Below are 15,208 nucleotides of genomic sequence, written 5' to 3'. Positions count from 1 at the left end.
CGAGTTGCCAGAGCACTCTGCCTTTGGAGGCAGCAAAAGAACTGATTCCAACTGTTTCTAGGAAGTCCTGGGCTCAGAACCAGACCAGTTCTGGCTCTTGTCCAGTCTTCATCGGCTGGTCACTGCCACCTACACAGCGGCTGAGACCCACCCTTTTGGATAGCCCCTGTGTTCCTTCTGGACAGGCACTGGATTTGTACTTACAAAACAATGTAAAGCTTATGTACTGAATGCATAATTTCAGTATTGGTAATGCAAAGAAATATGGTTAGAATTGGACAAAACTAAAAAATAATAAAATAACAATAATAATAATAAAATAATAAAATAATAATAAAATAATAATAATATCACCTGTCTATCTGCTTTGTCAAAAACATTCAGCAGGGTATTTTAGAGAGGAAAGTAGCTCTTTAAGCCCACCTTGTTCCTTTCTGTTCCTCTACACAGCAGGTAGCTAAAGGTTCCTTTGCCGACTCAGGGAAGCTGCGGGGTCGCTGGCAGCACGGGCGCCCATACGACCGTAAACCGAGGGGCAAAATCAGTGCCCTTGTAGTTAATGCTGAGGAGAAACCCTAAGGGGCGAGTGACCTGCTAGTTAATCGGGAGCGCTGAAATACCTGACACAGCCGCTCCAGGCTCCGGGGCAGGAACGCTAGCGGAAAACGCTACCCTGTCCCGCCAGCCCAGCAGCCTCCCAAAGCCAGCGGCTAGGGGAGACGTCTGACTGCAAGGTCAGGGTGGTTAATCTTTTCCCAAGTTTGTTTACAGGTAGGCTCAGCATCCCCTTCTAGCCCACTACGCCCTTCCACGCAACCCTTCCTTCCCCCCTCCCGGCCAGCTCGGCTTCTCGGGAGAGCCCGCCCCGGGGCGGAGCTCCGCGTTCCCCAAAAGCCGCCTCGGAAGCAGGGAGCGGGATCGGGGTTTGGATCAGGATTTGGGAGCTGCAGGGATCGGCACGGCAGGACGCGGCGGTGGAGGAGACCTCAGTGGTGAGTAGGGAGGCGGCAGCTGCTGCCCCTCAGGTCGTGGTGGGGTGGGAGACCATCTTTTGTGTGTAGTTATTTCTGCAGTCCTTGTTGCCTCTCTAGAGCCGAATCCATTTTAAGTAGCTAAAACTACTGTAAGCTGAAGTACACCGTGCGCTTAATACGGTGACGATGTTTTTAACCAATGTATAATTCGATACGTGGCTTTTCAAGCTTGTTCCCCAACAGGGGAATCTCGAGCTATTTAAGCAATGCATTCGTTTATGTAACCTCGGGTTTTGGTTTTATTACGGTCACGCTGTGGTTAAATGCAAGCAGACTTGTTTATGACACTTTTGCAGAAAGCACATGGATGAATCTCTGTATTAATTCAACCCAGCAAGTATCGTTCTGTCATCACTGAAGTTCAGGGAACAACAATATATGTTTGATAAGGACAATATCTTTTTGTAAAACTGAAGACTTTAATTTTTTCTGTAATGATGGCTGGTTTCCCTTTTTTTTAACTAGTTTGCCACTCACCTGATATGGAATTCTTCTAAGGAGATACTTATTGTTTTTATTGGTATAGGGAAGAAATTCTGAGTAAGAAGCAAACCAAGAATTCGGAAAATGAACGGAAAATGAAACAGCTGAGGTCATGGGACGAAATTACTGGCTGGTGTGTTTTTTGTGTTTTTGTTTTCCTCTGTGATCAGCTCTGCCTCTTTGCTTTAATTTCTCCTTCTTCTTCCTACTTCTTTCTAAATTAAGGAAAGCTAGAAGGAAGGATGTAGGATAGAAGTGGAAAGACTCATATAGTTTGTTTTCCATACTGGCAGAGGAGGAGACTAGTAGCCTTTCAGAGGTACAGACCTTGACCTTCACCTTGGGATACGTCAAATAAGAGTGCCCTGTAAAATTTCTGCATTAGGGTATCCTATGTGGATATTGAAGCTTCAACTAATATTAGTAAATATATTTACAAATTGAAAACTTTATTTGGCAGTGCACAGCATTACATAGAAAAAGTGAGTAACCTTCACTGCCTAGACAGAGTGAAATACAAAACAAACAGAAAAAGGATATATTTTACTTTTATCAGTGTTGTGTATTTGTGATAGATGAAACTTTGTTTTAGTATATTGGGGCGGAGGGAGTTAACTGCCAGTTTTGACAAGTTTCTCAGAAGCAAAGATCAGTGTGTGGCTGATAGTGGGAAAACCAAGTTTGGCTTTGTCTCTGTTAATTAAATGATCTGTCTTTAATCATGGCAGAACAGGAATATGAAGATCTTGGAGCTAGAACCGGCTCTCTTCTATACAGTGCCATCCACATGTGGCTCTGCTCCATTTGTATGGAAAAGCTGGCATAGTCTGTGCCTGTGGTCCTGACCTCTGTACTGCACTTTTTTTTGGCAGTATGGAAGGGTGTCCTTAGTTGCCTTTTGCTTGTTTATCTGTTTTTTACATCAGCAGTGTTCTTTGCAGTGGTCTAAAGAGTAAGATGGGTTTCTGTGCACGTAGGTGTTGAGTATTTGAAATTGTGTGCTTTGGAGTTTCATCGTACTGTGTGTCAGAAGACCCAGGCAACTCTTCATGAAGTAAAGAATGATAAAAGGAAAACCAGGGCTGCAGAAACTGCTCAGGCATGCTGAGTGTCTGCAACTTCTGAATCTTCATTTAGATACTGGGTTATTGGCACTTCTAGAGGAAGTGACTAAAGAAGGTTCAACTGTACAAAAGGCTAACAAAAAGTAACTGGTGTATTTGTGATATTTTCCAGCTGGGCTGTACAGGTGAATAAACAAAATAACAGGGAATGTAAGTGCCAAGGGAAGTACTTTCAAGTACAAATTTCCCATAAAATTAATTGGTAAAAGATAACTATAGAATCCAATGTTTAGGAAGATATTGTAGAAAATGGGAAAGTATTTATATTATGAGGAAGGGGAAAAATAAGCTGTGGACAGACCTGCTTGGTTTTGGGAAAGGCAGTCTTGTATTGGCTGGACTAGTTCTTCTATTTTTTCTAAGATAATTTAACATCTTGCAGAGCATATGCCATAGTTAATTATGATTTGTAGTCACATTGTCAAATTTACTGAACTGACCTCTAAGTTAGAACAGCCTTTTTTATGTACAATGCTTTATATACCTGATTACAGTATTTTCATGTAATGTTCACAAGAACAAATATTGTCAACACCAGTAGCAGAAATAGGTCTTAATGGAAGCAAAATGGCATGTGCACCCTTATTTCTGTCCCAGTGTACCAGCTCAGCTCATGTTAGTGCTGATAACTGAAAAGAAGGAAGTTTTGTCATGACTGTCTTAAAAGTTCCATTTGATTGCAGGATATAGTCAAACTAGTTCAGCTTGGTAAAAATGCTTGGAGGCTATTCACTGCAGTGCTCCTTAACATCATGCCTTAGGAGACAAACTGCTTTAACCTTTCATGGTAAGGAGAGTGGTGGCCTAAGTACATAGTAGACATTGATTTGAACCTAGATGCCTTTGTACAGTATTCCTGACTTTCTTCTGATTGTCAATCGTATTACATATTTTTTACCCTTAATAGGTTTGAAAGGCCCATTTTAAATGGAGCAGGCACAAAATTTTATTAAGTGTTAGGATGTATGAGATGTACTTACAGAAGCATAAAATCGTCTTATTTCACAGAAAGAGGAACCTATAATGCCAGCACTAAACTGGAAGCCCTTTATCTATGGAGGTTTAGCATCAATCACTGCAGAATGTGGTAAGCATTTCCTTTACCTGTTCACATTACTTTTTTTATTCAGATAGCATGGAACCAAGCTTGTTTTAAGTAGAGACTATCAGTGACAGTAGTATATGGTGGTCTACAGCACAGGAGGTTTTTTGTGTAACACTGACTGAAGATTTGCTGTGATCTGTGTTACCATGTGAGAATACTTGTGTCTGTAAACCCTCATCCCTTGTGAGTCTTGTTTTTATAAAAATTTTGCCTTTACATTTTATTATTTGGTGTTTGTTTGATCTGTTCGTAGTGGTCATGAGTAAATACAGCTTTTGCTTTGCTACAATAGACAAGCTAGATTTGAACAATTAAATTCAGTTTGTGAGCAACATAGAATAATTGCTGTAGTGAGACAGTGCATCTGATGTTTTAGGCCTGCTCTAAAGACTGACCTAAAATATCTACATCCTTATAAAGTCATATCTGAAATGTATGTACATGAAAATGAAGGAAATGTGGATTTTCATAGAAATATGAAAATATAGTTGGGCATGTGGTTGACTTTCATGGGAAGTCTGTCAAGTAAAGTAGATGCAATATAAAATTACACATAAAACTACTATTTTTTTTTTTTCATAGAATCATAGAATAGTTTGGGTTGGAAGGTCCTCTAGTCCAACCTCCCTGTGCTGAGCAGAGATATCTTTAACTATATCAGGTTGCTCAGAGCCTTGTCCAGTTTGACTTTGAATGTTTCCAGGGAAGGGAAGGATTTCTACTTTCTCTTATGAAACTTGTGCAACCTTGAGTTTGAAACTTCTCTTATTTGACTTGACTGAACATGGCCAATAATACTAAAAGCTTTGTAAGGAAGACATACAATTCACAAAAGCTTTGTGTGTCTGGTAAACCTTGTTAGAACAGATGTAGTTAATCCTGATTCCTGTTAGTGCTTAGGTCAGTATTGAATGTTGAGGTGGTCCTTTTCCTAAAGATGAGCTCTGGAAGGACTTCTGAACCCTTTCATAAAGGAAGCATGAAGAGTGTGAACTGAAACGTAGCTGTAGGAAAGCAATAACAGAAATAGGTACTGCTGCTCTTGCTTGCTTTTTTTTTTTTTTTAGAATCTGTATAACGTGTCCTGTGGAATTTATTTGCTTTCAATGATGTGCTTTTCAAAGGTGTTGGTAGAATGCACATGCAAACTCTGTACTTGATCGTGATTGTAGTGTCCTATTCAGTGTAGCTGTTTACAACCGGGCAATACCATGTTGCCTGAAAGTAGAGTGAATGGAGAATGTAAACACAGGGAGTAGGTAAGGCCTCTTACAAACTTTTAGAAGAAACAAGGTGATACAGCATGAACCACTTGTTTAAAAGAAAGTCTTGTTAAGAGACTTCTTTCCCATGGGAGTATTTTTTATATATTTTGGTATATAAGAAAGGTTACTGTTTCATATATGATGTTCTTTGCTTTCTTTTGTTAGGTAAGTACTTAATTAATTTTCTCTCTGATTTTTCTTCCAGGTACTTTCCCCATCGATCTGACCAAAACACGTCTCCAGGTTCAAGGTCAGGTTAATGATGCCAAATATAAAGAGATCCGCTACCGTGGAATGATGCATGCACTTGTCAGAATATGCAGAGAAGAAGGACTGAAAGCCTTATACTCTGGGTAAAATTAACTGACTTGCAGCAATGGCTTATGAACAGTCTGTTGATAAGTATAAGCCCACAGTGTGTGAATTTTTTGATTTTAGAATTAGAAGGTATTTGGTTAACCTTAATCCGGAAGTTGAAAGACCAAGCTAAGATCACTTCAGTGTTTGCACTCTGCAGTAGAATTTTGTATTTTAAAAAACTCGTCAAACAAACAACAAAACCTACTTGGAAAAAAATAGCTAAGCATACAGTTATTCTCTACAGTGCTGCTATGGTTGGTCCGTCTTGCAGAAGAAAAATTGAATTAACCTTTGTATATAGATGAGCATACTTTTCTTTAAAACACGTAGGATGGTGGGGGAATTACCTTTCAGACATGCCTGCCAGCTATTTTATAGATCACAAGTTGAGGCATATGGTCTAATAGTAATCCGTACACAGTTCATTCCTGTTCTTGCAGGCTTTATTTAAAACAAACAAACAAACAAACTCCAAAGATTGTTTTGTCTATAGCGAGTTTAAATTGTCTATTTAAATGAACCATCCTTTCTCTGGTAGGTATCTTGTGTTCAGTCTCTCCTGCTCTAGAAAGTGTCTGCTGATCAGTTTTTTCCATCTTGAGCATAAACATTATTGCTGTTTGTTTGTTTTTACAGGATTGCACCTGCAATGCTACGGCAAGCTTCATATGGAACTATAAAAATAGGGACTTATCAGAGCTTAAAAAGAATGTTTGTTGAGCGTCCAGAAGGTGAGTGATTATTTTCCATTTCATTGAGGACTGACTTGCTTGAAGCTGGTTGTTTCCATTTGGTATCTTACTGTAGCAGTTTGAACAAGTCTACTGAGAAGACATTCCTGGTACTAGTTACAACAAAATGAGTCGGCAAGGATAACTTGTCAGAGCAGTTTTTAAGGCTTCTGTAACTGGCACTCTCTGGTTACAGGAGGGGAGGCATCATCCTGCCCTGATGCATCTTAAGATTTGTAAATCTGCAGCTAAACTCTTTTTCTTTGTTTGCAAAATAGATGAAACCCTGATGATAAATGTTCTGTGTGGCATTCTTTCTGGAGTAATCTCATCGTCTATTGCCAACCCTACAGATGTCTTAAAGGTAATTATATACAGTTTGTCCTTAGTTTTTGTTTTCTCCTTGAGGAAATGCAGAATCTCCTGATGAATATAGGATTTGTTTTGTAGCCCTATTTATTCTCATCTTTTAACTTTTAAAAAATCAGTAACATCCTGAATTCTTGGAACCTCCTTCTAGTCCATACTAATTATTTGGAATTATGCACGAGGAAACTGAAGGCTGGGGAGGTAGTTGGATGCACATAACTTTTTGTGAGAGAATAATACACGATAATTCTTTTTGACTTTCATACTGTAGTGTTTGTGTGGAAGCTACACTACCTATTTCATCTGTACTTCTTGGTAACACTGTTTTACAGTAGGATGTTTCTAACGCTCAAAATAGGTGAAGATCAATTTAGAGGGAAGAGTTCCTGTGAGTGCTACTTGGACTGTGTGATTCTTTAACTCTGTAGAGAGGCTTTGCAATCCTATATTCCATGGAAATAGTGTTCCAGCATCAGTCATTTAAAGCGAATTGGTGAAATGACCATGTCTTTAAAAATCTGTCAGTTTAGTTCAGTTGGTCAGAGCATTGTGATATAACACCAAGGGTATGGGTCTGATCTCTGCATGGGCCATTCACTTAAGAGTTGGACTCGATGATCCTTGTGGGCCCCTTCCAACTCAGAATAATCTGTGAAGTAATGCCAGTCAGTTACTTGAAACGGTTGATTGTATTTATCTTACAAAACTGGGGCTTGTGACTTAAATAGCTGCTTAAAAAAAAAAAAGTCAAGAAAACTTTGTTCTCCTGAAACTACTAGAAAACTTAACCCTTCATAGTGCTATTGTGGTTATGTAGTGGCATTTCAAATATAAGCTTGTATTTCAAGTATGGCTTCAATTAGTTATATCCCAAAATTTTGTCCACTTACCAAGTTGCTTGTTGCCAACTTGTACTTGGCAGGTTTCTAAGGGCTTTCTTAGAAATTGATAGGGTCAAAGACCATGGTTCTCACTGGCTGAAACATTAACATTTTAACCTTTCATTTCAACGTGTTCCTGTGAGAACACTGTAAAGGGCATCCTGCAAAACCCATCTGTCAGTCTAATCTAAATGAAGTGTACCCATACAGAAATAGAAGTGACTTCATGCAGCTAAGAATTCTACCACATACTTGTTCAAAATTAGCAGCTGCATTTGGGTAGTTAAAGCAAAAGACTATGTTATGGTTATGATAATGACAGCTCTTAATTTATATTCAAAAGAAATTTGACTTTACTACTTAAAATTGTGACTTAATAACAAAACTGTATTAAGCTATTTTCTTGGTTGTATGTTTGAAAAATGTTTACCTTTTAATTTTGTCTTCAAATGAATCTCAGATCAGAATGCAAGCCCAAGGTAGTGTGATTCAAGGAGGAATGATGGGCAACTTCATACAGATCTACCAAAAGGAAGGCACTAAAGGATTATGGAAGGCAAGTTTGTTTTTTTTTCTTTTAACTTTATCTTACACTTTAAGTACACTTTCTTGCTCAGTTGAATTTTGTGTATTTCTACAGCGTTCTCAGCTAAATTATGGAGGAGCTAATATGTATGTCATTTGTCATGACTGCTTCACTGCTGGTGTCCCAGTGCTTTTAGATGAAGGGTTACTGCCAGCCTTGTGTTCAAGGATTAGCTGCCACTAAGAAAAGGGAAAACAATTGTAGGGTGACTGGCTCTAGGACTAGTTCAACAACTTTTTGCATGACACCTGTATGTTCTGTCTGTTTTAAAACATATACTGAAGAACACTGGAAGCAGAGGTACTAATGAACGTTCCCTCTATCTCAGGATTCTCATATTCAGTTCATAGATTGCTCTTGTGCCAATTACAGTAAATGACTATAAAACAACTGAAGACACAAAATAGACAATTGTTCTGAAATAGCTGGAAATAGAAATGTTTTTTCTGTTAGTGTGTTTTTCTCTGCAAAGTTTCATGATCTCTCGTTTTCTGTTCGTCTTCCTTGCTTCGTCAGTTTTTCAGTTAGCAGCAAAGGAACGCAGTTTTGGGGGTTTTAGCTGACTGTGGATGCAAGAATTGAGATACTATTTTCTAAGAGATAGAAAATAGCATAAAGAAAATGAAATCACCATTCCTTGTGGGAAAATGATTTATCTGTTAGTTCATATTTGTGGGTTTGGAGCACACGCATCTAAGATTTGTATTAATTAACCTTATTTGAATGAATCATGTCCTTCACACATTTATGGTGTTGTTTTGTATTATAAGGGCTCAACTTTTCTGATAGTGCACAAAGGTTGACTTCAAACTTCAACTATATCCTTTCTTTTGCCAGGGAGTATCACTGACAGCACAGAGAGCTGCTATTGTTGTTGGAGTGGAACTGCCTGTGTATGACCTTATGAAGAAGCACATAATTATGTCTGGATTTATGGGAGACACAGTATATACTCACTTCCTGTAAGTTTGTGTAACTGTTTGTGTAGTTCATCATTGGTTAATTCTTGTTATGGGGATGAGTATTTTGATTTATCTGTCATCAGTCTTGATGTAAATACACTTCTGATGTGTATAACTTTTAATATAATAACATCTCAAAGGGCAGCATGTAGCATGGAAGCTAATTTTATTTAGGACTTGGATTTAACTTTCTTTCAAAATATGGAAATTTATTTTGTGAGTGGTCTGAATCATTCAGCTGTGCAAACTGAGGTTAGAATTTGCTAGCAAAGTTCCAGTTAGATATTATTCACAGGGGCACAACATCTGTTCAAGCATACTGTATAAGTGCTGTATAGCAGGTCTTCAAAAAACCACTTTTTATAGTCAATGAAAAGTAATTTTTCATATCCATTAGCTGATGTAACTTTTAACTGAAAGGATTAAACAGCTATTACTACTGCATGTTTCCTGAGGAACGGGAATTCTTGTGCATCTTTTAAATGTGGTAGATTGAATGTCATTAAACCTTTCTTTTATTAGCTCAAGTTTTGCTTGTGGATTAGCTGGAGCCCTTGCATCCAACCCAGTTGATGTTGTAAGAACACGCATGATGAATCAGAGAAGCCAACATGGGGGACACTCAAGCTACAAGGGCACTTTGGATTGCTTGTTACAAGTAAGTAATTCATTATCAACATAAATACTGCTGCCATCAATCAATGATTTTGGAGTAGAGCTCAATTTTTCCAATTCCCTAGAAATTAATCCTCGTAACTTAGATATGCTTTTTGCCATAATTCTCGAAGGGAATATACTGGCAGTAATGCACTTGGTGTGGAAAGTATCTACTGTTGACAGAAAGACAGGAAAAAAGTTAGTGTCTGCTACAACCCTTACTTCCTTTTGGTGCTTGGATGAGGAGACTAAGGCTCTCAGCAGCACTCTGTCTTACTAAACTTTGTACTATGCCAGGCTGATAGGAAATGATAATTTTCAGTTCTTGAAGAACAAGATCTGGGACAGATGGTTGTTGTTTTTTTCTCTGTTGCGTACTGCATGATGGAAAACCTAGTTAAGCCAGAGGCAAGGTCAGTCTCTGATCTTGATTTCTTTGATATGGTTTCTTAAATCTCTAAATTTGGTACGAGGTGGGAGCATGGTGGGTTTTTACATGGAGAAGAATGGATAGTAAGATATTGCTGTCCAGCTGTTGACTGAACAGTCCAAGTCTCACTGTCCAGCGAAATTTTTTGAAGTCCATAAAGCAAACAGAAAAATTTCAAGGGAATGCCTAATGTGAGCTGCAGGCTTACATGCAGAACTCTGCAAGGCTTTTTCTTTTTTGGGTGGAAGTCCAGGAGCGCAACTTGGATAATTTGTGTTGGGTACTGAGTTACATAGACTGCAACTTTACCTACCAGGTAATGCTGCAGGCATTACTAATCTTGGTTTTATCTAGTGAAATTTTTCTTTGTTCCATCATACAATATGTTTAAATGAAGGTTACAGGACTAAGCCCTTCTCTTTTCTGGTATAGCCCTGTTAGCTGAGATGCTGTCTAGATTTCTCACTAATAAAGAATTACATAAGTATGTTCTTATTCTGTTGTTATGGTTGTTTGTTTGTTTGTTTGTTTTTTCCCTAGACATGGAAGAATGAAGGCTTTTTTGCTCTATATAAAGGGTTTTGGCCAAACTGGTTAAGACTTGGTCCTTGGAATATCATTGTATCCTTTTTCAAAGGTGTGCCAGACTATGAAGTTAGCCATACAACAACAAGTATTGTTTTTCACAGAATACTCAGTGTGAAAAGTGTCCTGTCAGCACAGATATTCCCTTTTTATGAATAGGAAGTTGTGTAGTTGACAGGGGTTTTTTTGTCAACTGCTGCTGGTCAGTTTCACACAGAGTGAATATTGAAATGTAATCTTGCAAAATAATTCTCTGTTATTCCAATGTCACATCTGTCCATTCCCTTAGTTTGGAGCCTCATTTTAAATAAAATTGACCAGATGAGTTAGGAATGGGGACTATTTCCAGAATTGGGGAAACTGTTGGCAATTACTAATGCAGTCTTTTTTTTTTATCTTAGTCTCGCACAATTTTGGTTTTATTTCAAGAGCCAGGTGATCAGAGCCCTGGGAGGTGGGTTGGTATTAATGTTACTTTGCCATGAACGAACCTCCCATAGCCCCTCAAAGCTAAGATAGGAAAGACTCACAAAAGCCCCTCTAGGGGCTTTTGCAGTATTCTCCTTCATCCTCAGTCCTGTGGAATAGAGATAGGAAAGTAATTGGCATCACCAGCCTTAAAGCAAGTTTCATTGTTTTGCCTAGTATTGGGTAAAAAAGTGGCCAACCCGCAGCATGGCATAGGAGGGAAAAAAGTGTGGAACACAGTTTGACACAGACACAGCTATCCTTTAATAAAGTGACCATTTTGTACTGCATGAACAGGAAACAGTTTTCCTCAATCAGCTGTCCCAGTTCTTCCTGACATATGAACAGCTGAAGAAATTGGATGCCTGACATGCTGAGCTGCATACTGAATTCTGTTAATGTACTGTCTGACTTTAGAGCAATGTCCAAGTTGTCTTGTGTATTTGCTCTTTATTGTCTGAACTGCTGGCCAAAGGAAGAGGTCACTGCAAGACTGTTGAGTGAAAAGAACCTGTAAGTGATTTCAAGGCAAACTGGCTCCTGTAACCATGGCTTGTGTGATTCAGTGGATGATGTGCACTATTTTCTAGACTGAACCAAACATGGTGGAATACTCTCTGTCAACTGTTTCAGTGTTCTTGAATGAGAAGATCTGTAACACAACTTGATGCTTTTGAGACTCATGCACAGTTTTTTTTATAAGAGGCAAAGAACAGGTTTTTTTCTTCTGTATTTATGTAAGGAAAGGAAAAAGATTTCTGAAAAGAAAAAATTATTTTTCTTAGAGATAGGCAGTACCAAGGAGCTGGGCTTTTCCTGCTTTCAAAAATGTATACGATTTGAGTGTAAAAGCTTAAAGCTTCTAATTAATTGGAAGTGTCACAAGACATCTTTGCAGGCTTTCAGGTCAGCAAAATACCTACTGCAGTGCAAAATCTGCTTCTGATTTTGGAGCTTTTGTGTGTTCTAAATCCTTAGATGTCTGTGTAATCTGCTGGGATAATCCAGCTTCATTTGCAAGTGTGGTTGCTACAGTTGTCAGTTTTGCATAGCTTGAAGAAAGTTTTTTTTTTTCCGATGTATCATGATGATTTTCAGCATAAGCGATTCTTCAAGATATTCCTACTTGCAATTTACATGTGAATAAAGTTCAAACAAGTTCATGCCCATCTGCTGATCTTGCAGCGAAACTTTCCATGCCTCTTTTGTTGGGAAGAACTACTTGTACTGGTTACTGGCTGTTACCTGTCATCTGAAAGGTGCACCGAGCAGTTCAGGCTGTGTCATGTAGGTGTTTATGTGAAAAGAACTAACCCCTCCAAAGTAGATCTACTATAAAGACTGCTTTCCTTCTTTAAAAAGACACCCAAACCCAGAACTACTGAGTGCTTTCATATACCAAAGAGGCTCAAGTTGCTGTTACATGCAGGGAAACACTTTATGCAGAAATCAACCACAACTTTTATAAAACATTACCTTTAGGCTCAAGTGTGTATCAAAACTTCAGGCCCTTTAAAGAGTTACATTCTTATTAAATGCTGCTGTTTGATTCCAGGAAAGGGAATGATGAGATGCAACTCATATGATGAACCTTCTATGTTTACAGCAGGTAGCAAAGCAAGGTGCATAGGTTTGGATTTTTTGTGGCATTGTGTTAATCTTTTACATGTTTTTCATAGAATCCTGCATTCCACTTCAAGAACTTTCATTGTGCTTTCAAAACTATCATAATCACTTAAAATTACTAATTTTGAATTCACAAGTGGATTTTTAAATGCACAAGGCACTTTCTTTCCAAAGGTACAATGTTTTCTATATATATGAGTATGCTGATGTGCAGTGATTTTCCTTACAACTGTTTCTGTACTTTCTGCGCTTTAATAGAAACACTTGTAAATATTTTTATACACCATATAAGCAAAGAGTATGTTTGACATTTTTAAACTTATTAAAAGTGTTAAAATCATTATGTAATGACTCTGAGCTGCTTTCAGTTTCTGCGTTTCAAATGGTAGGGGGGTGGAGTGGGGCTCAAATACTTCAGGGTGATTAACAAGGGAAAGCTGTTGCTGGTATCGAACTGTTTGGTGCTATTGGTTATTTAGCCAAGGCAGACTAAAGCTGCTGTTCCTCTCACTTACTGGCTCAACAACATCCATTAACTATAGGTTTTCACTGTTCTTCGCCATATGTTAAATTGCAACAACATTTCCCACTCTATTATGAAAACTGCATGGTCTGGAACAGGTCAATCAGCTTCATTTTGTGTAGCAACAGAATAAATTTATTACACTTCTTACCAAAATGCATTTCTAGAGTTCAAGTGTGGTAGGACAAATGTGATGGACCAGTTCCGAGAGGCTGAGGAATATCCCAGTTTGGAGTGACAGGGTAGGAGTGCATTGTATCAGGTAATCTGTGGGACAACTGGACAAGATGGACTGAAATTAATTGCATAGCACCAAAGGAATACAAACAGTGAAAGAGGAGTTCAGGATCTCAGCTGAAGGTGACTACTGCAGTGAAGACCACAAGCTATTTTCAAGATCTTTAATTCTGATGTACCTTAGGATTTAGTGTGTAATGATAAAAACACTTAAGTTTACGAAAGCTAACAGCAAACCAAGGATAAGGGAAGATGTTTCTGAAGTTAATTGAATTCTGCAGGCATGCATGTTCTGGTACATAATGGAGAAAGCACCTCTGGTTATGGGGTGATGCAGAAAATGAGTCTCATAATCAGGAAGTTGGGTGGTGATGTGTGTGTGCACTGTCAAAAGGGAGGGCTGTCTGTCTTCACCTACCCCCCCTGTACTGCCTCAGTGCTGTCCTGACTCTTAAGGGAGAGCCACTAGTGTGGGAAAGGGTGTGATGGTTCCTTGTTGTAGGCTAGGAAAGTGCTGGAGCTCATGGAAGGGACGGGCAGACACAGGGGTGTCCTCTTGGTGGCAGACAGTGGTTTGGCACCAGTCGAGACAAATCTGACGGTGGAGGACATGTCAGGAGGCCTTTAGTTGCCATGTTAGATTAAACTGCATCACTGGTACAGCTGCAGCAGCCAGACCCAGCTGTTAATATCAGGGAGGCATTGTGACTTCCAGGGTTGTCCTGTGGGCTCTCTGCCTCTGCTGCCTTGGGAAAGAAGACTCCAGGAAATGCAGGGAATGAGTCACCTGCCAGACTGCCCATGGGTATCCCTGGTAGAGCCATGGACATGGTCCCTGCCCAGGAGCACCACAGGGCTGCCTGTGCCCAGAGGTTCAACAAGATCAAAGGCCAGGTCCTGCACTTTGGCCACCACAACCCCATGCAGTGCTACAGGCTGGGGACAGAGTGGCTGGAAAGTGGCACAGTAGAAAAGGACCTGGGGGTGCTGGTTGACAGCTGCTGAATATGAGCCAGCAGTGTGCTCAGATGACCAAGAAGGCCAGTGGCATTCTGGCCTGTATCAGAAACAGTGTGGTCAGCAGGACCAGGGAAGTGATTCTTCTCCTGTGCTTGGCACTGTTGAGGCCACACCTGGAGTACTGTGTCCAGTTCTGGGCCCCTCAGTTCGGGAAGGATATTGAAGTTCAGCAGTGCGTTCAGAGAAGGACAACAGAGCTGGTGAAGTGTCTGGAGCACGAGTCGTATTAGGAGAGGCTGAGGGAGCTGGGGTTGTTTAGCCTGGAGAAGAGGAGGCTCATGGGAGACCTCATTGCTCTCTACAACTACCTGAAAGGAGGTTGTAGCCAGTGGGGTGCTGGTCTCTTCTCCCAGGCAACAGGATGAGATGACAGTGTCTTAAGCTGCGCCAGGGGAGATTTAGGTTGGACATTAGGAAGAATTTCCTCAGAGAAAGGGTGATTAGACATTGGAATGGGCTCCCCAGGGAGGTGGTGGAGTCACCATCCTTGCAGGTGTTTAAGGAAAGACTGGACGTGGCACTTATTGCCATGGTCTGGTTGACACGGTGATGTTCGGCCCTAGGTTGGACTCGATGACCTCAGAGGGCTTTTCCAACACTTTTTGTGATCCTATGATCCTGCGGATCGACCCCGGGCGCGTGGTGATGCTGCAGCCGCCCCCCGTCATCCCCGCCGCCAGGGGGCGCCATCCCGGCCGCCCGCCCCTCCCTGACTCACTTCTTCCGCCGTTAATGACGCCACTGCCGCGCGACGCCGCGCGT

General features: G+C 40.1%; 1 protein-coding gene across 4 annotated transcripts; it reads left to right on the top strand.

The window, feature by feature from the left end:
• The first annotated feature begins 871 nt into the window (after positions 1-871).
• SLC25A30 (solute carrier family 25 member 30) lies at positions 872-12,839 on the top strand. 4 transcript variants are annotated; one of them, XM_027649213.1, is made up of 11 exons: positions 879-961; positions 1,561-1,650; positions 3,650-3,728; positions 5,217-5,364; positions 6,008-6,102; positions 6,381-6,466; positions 7,813-7,908; positions 8,776-8,900; positions 9,423-9,558; positions 10,528-10,608; positions 11,368-12,395. In XM_027649213.1, the coding sequence occupies exons 2-11, from the start codon at positions 1,630-1,632 to the stop codon at positions 11,407-11,409; spliced, it is 909 nt and encodes a 302-aa protein (XP_027505014.1). In that variant the 5' UTR covers positions 879-961; positions 1,561-1,629; the 3' UTR covers positions 11,410-12,395. The 4 variants fall into 4 exon arrangements, with proteins under 4 accessions (XP_027505032.1, XP_027505014.1, XP_027505007.1 ...); XM_027649206.1 differs by having other exon boundaries at positions 883-992; positions 11,368-12,839; XM_027649231.1 differs by lacking the exon at positions 1,561-1,650 and having other exon boundaries at positions 872-992.
• The last annotated feature ends 2,369 nt before the right edge of the window (positions 12,840-15,208 follow it).

The sequence above is a fragment of the Corapipo altera genome, unplaced genomic scaffold, assembly GCF_003945725.1.
Source record: "Corapipo altera isolate COAL_440 unplaced genomic scaffold, ASM394572v1 0, whole genome shotgun sequence".
Taxonomy (NCBI): Eukaryota; Metazoa; Chordata; class Aves; order Passeriformes; family Pipridae; genus Corapipo; species Corapipo altera.
Note: the sequence above shows the minus strand (reverse complement) of the source record. Positions and strands in the feature narration are given on the sequence as shown.

What these genes read in the sequence shown, in the direction of transcription:
- SLC25A30 (XM_027649206.1), top strand. Translation starts at nt 1,630, where the DNA reads ATGGGACGAAATTACTGGCTG. An exon ending in TGGGACGAAATTACTGGCTG is followed by an intron (nt 1,651 to 3,649) that starts GTGTGTTTTTTG and finishes CTTATTTCACAG; the next exon opens with AAAGAGGAACCTATAATGCC. An exon ending in CTTTGGATTGCTTGTTACAA is followed by an intron (nt 9,559 to 10,527) that starts GTAAGTAATTCA and finishes TTTTTTCCCTAG; the next exon opens with ACATGGAAGAATGAAGGCTT.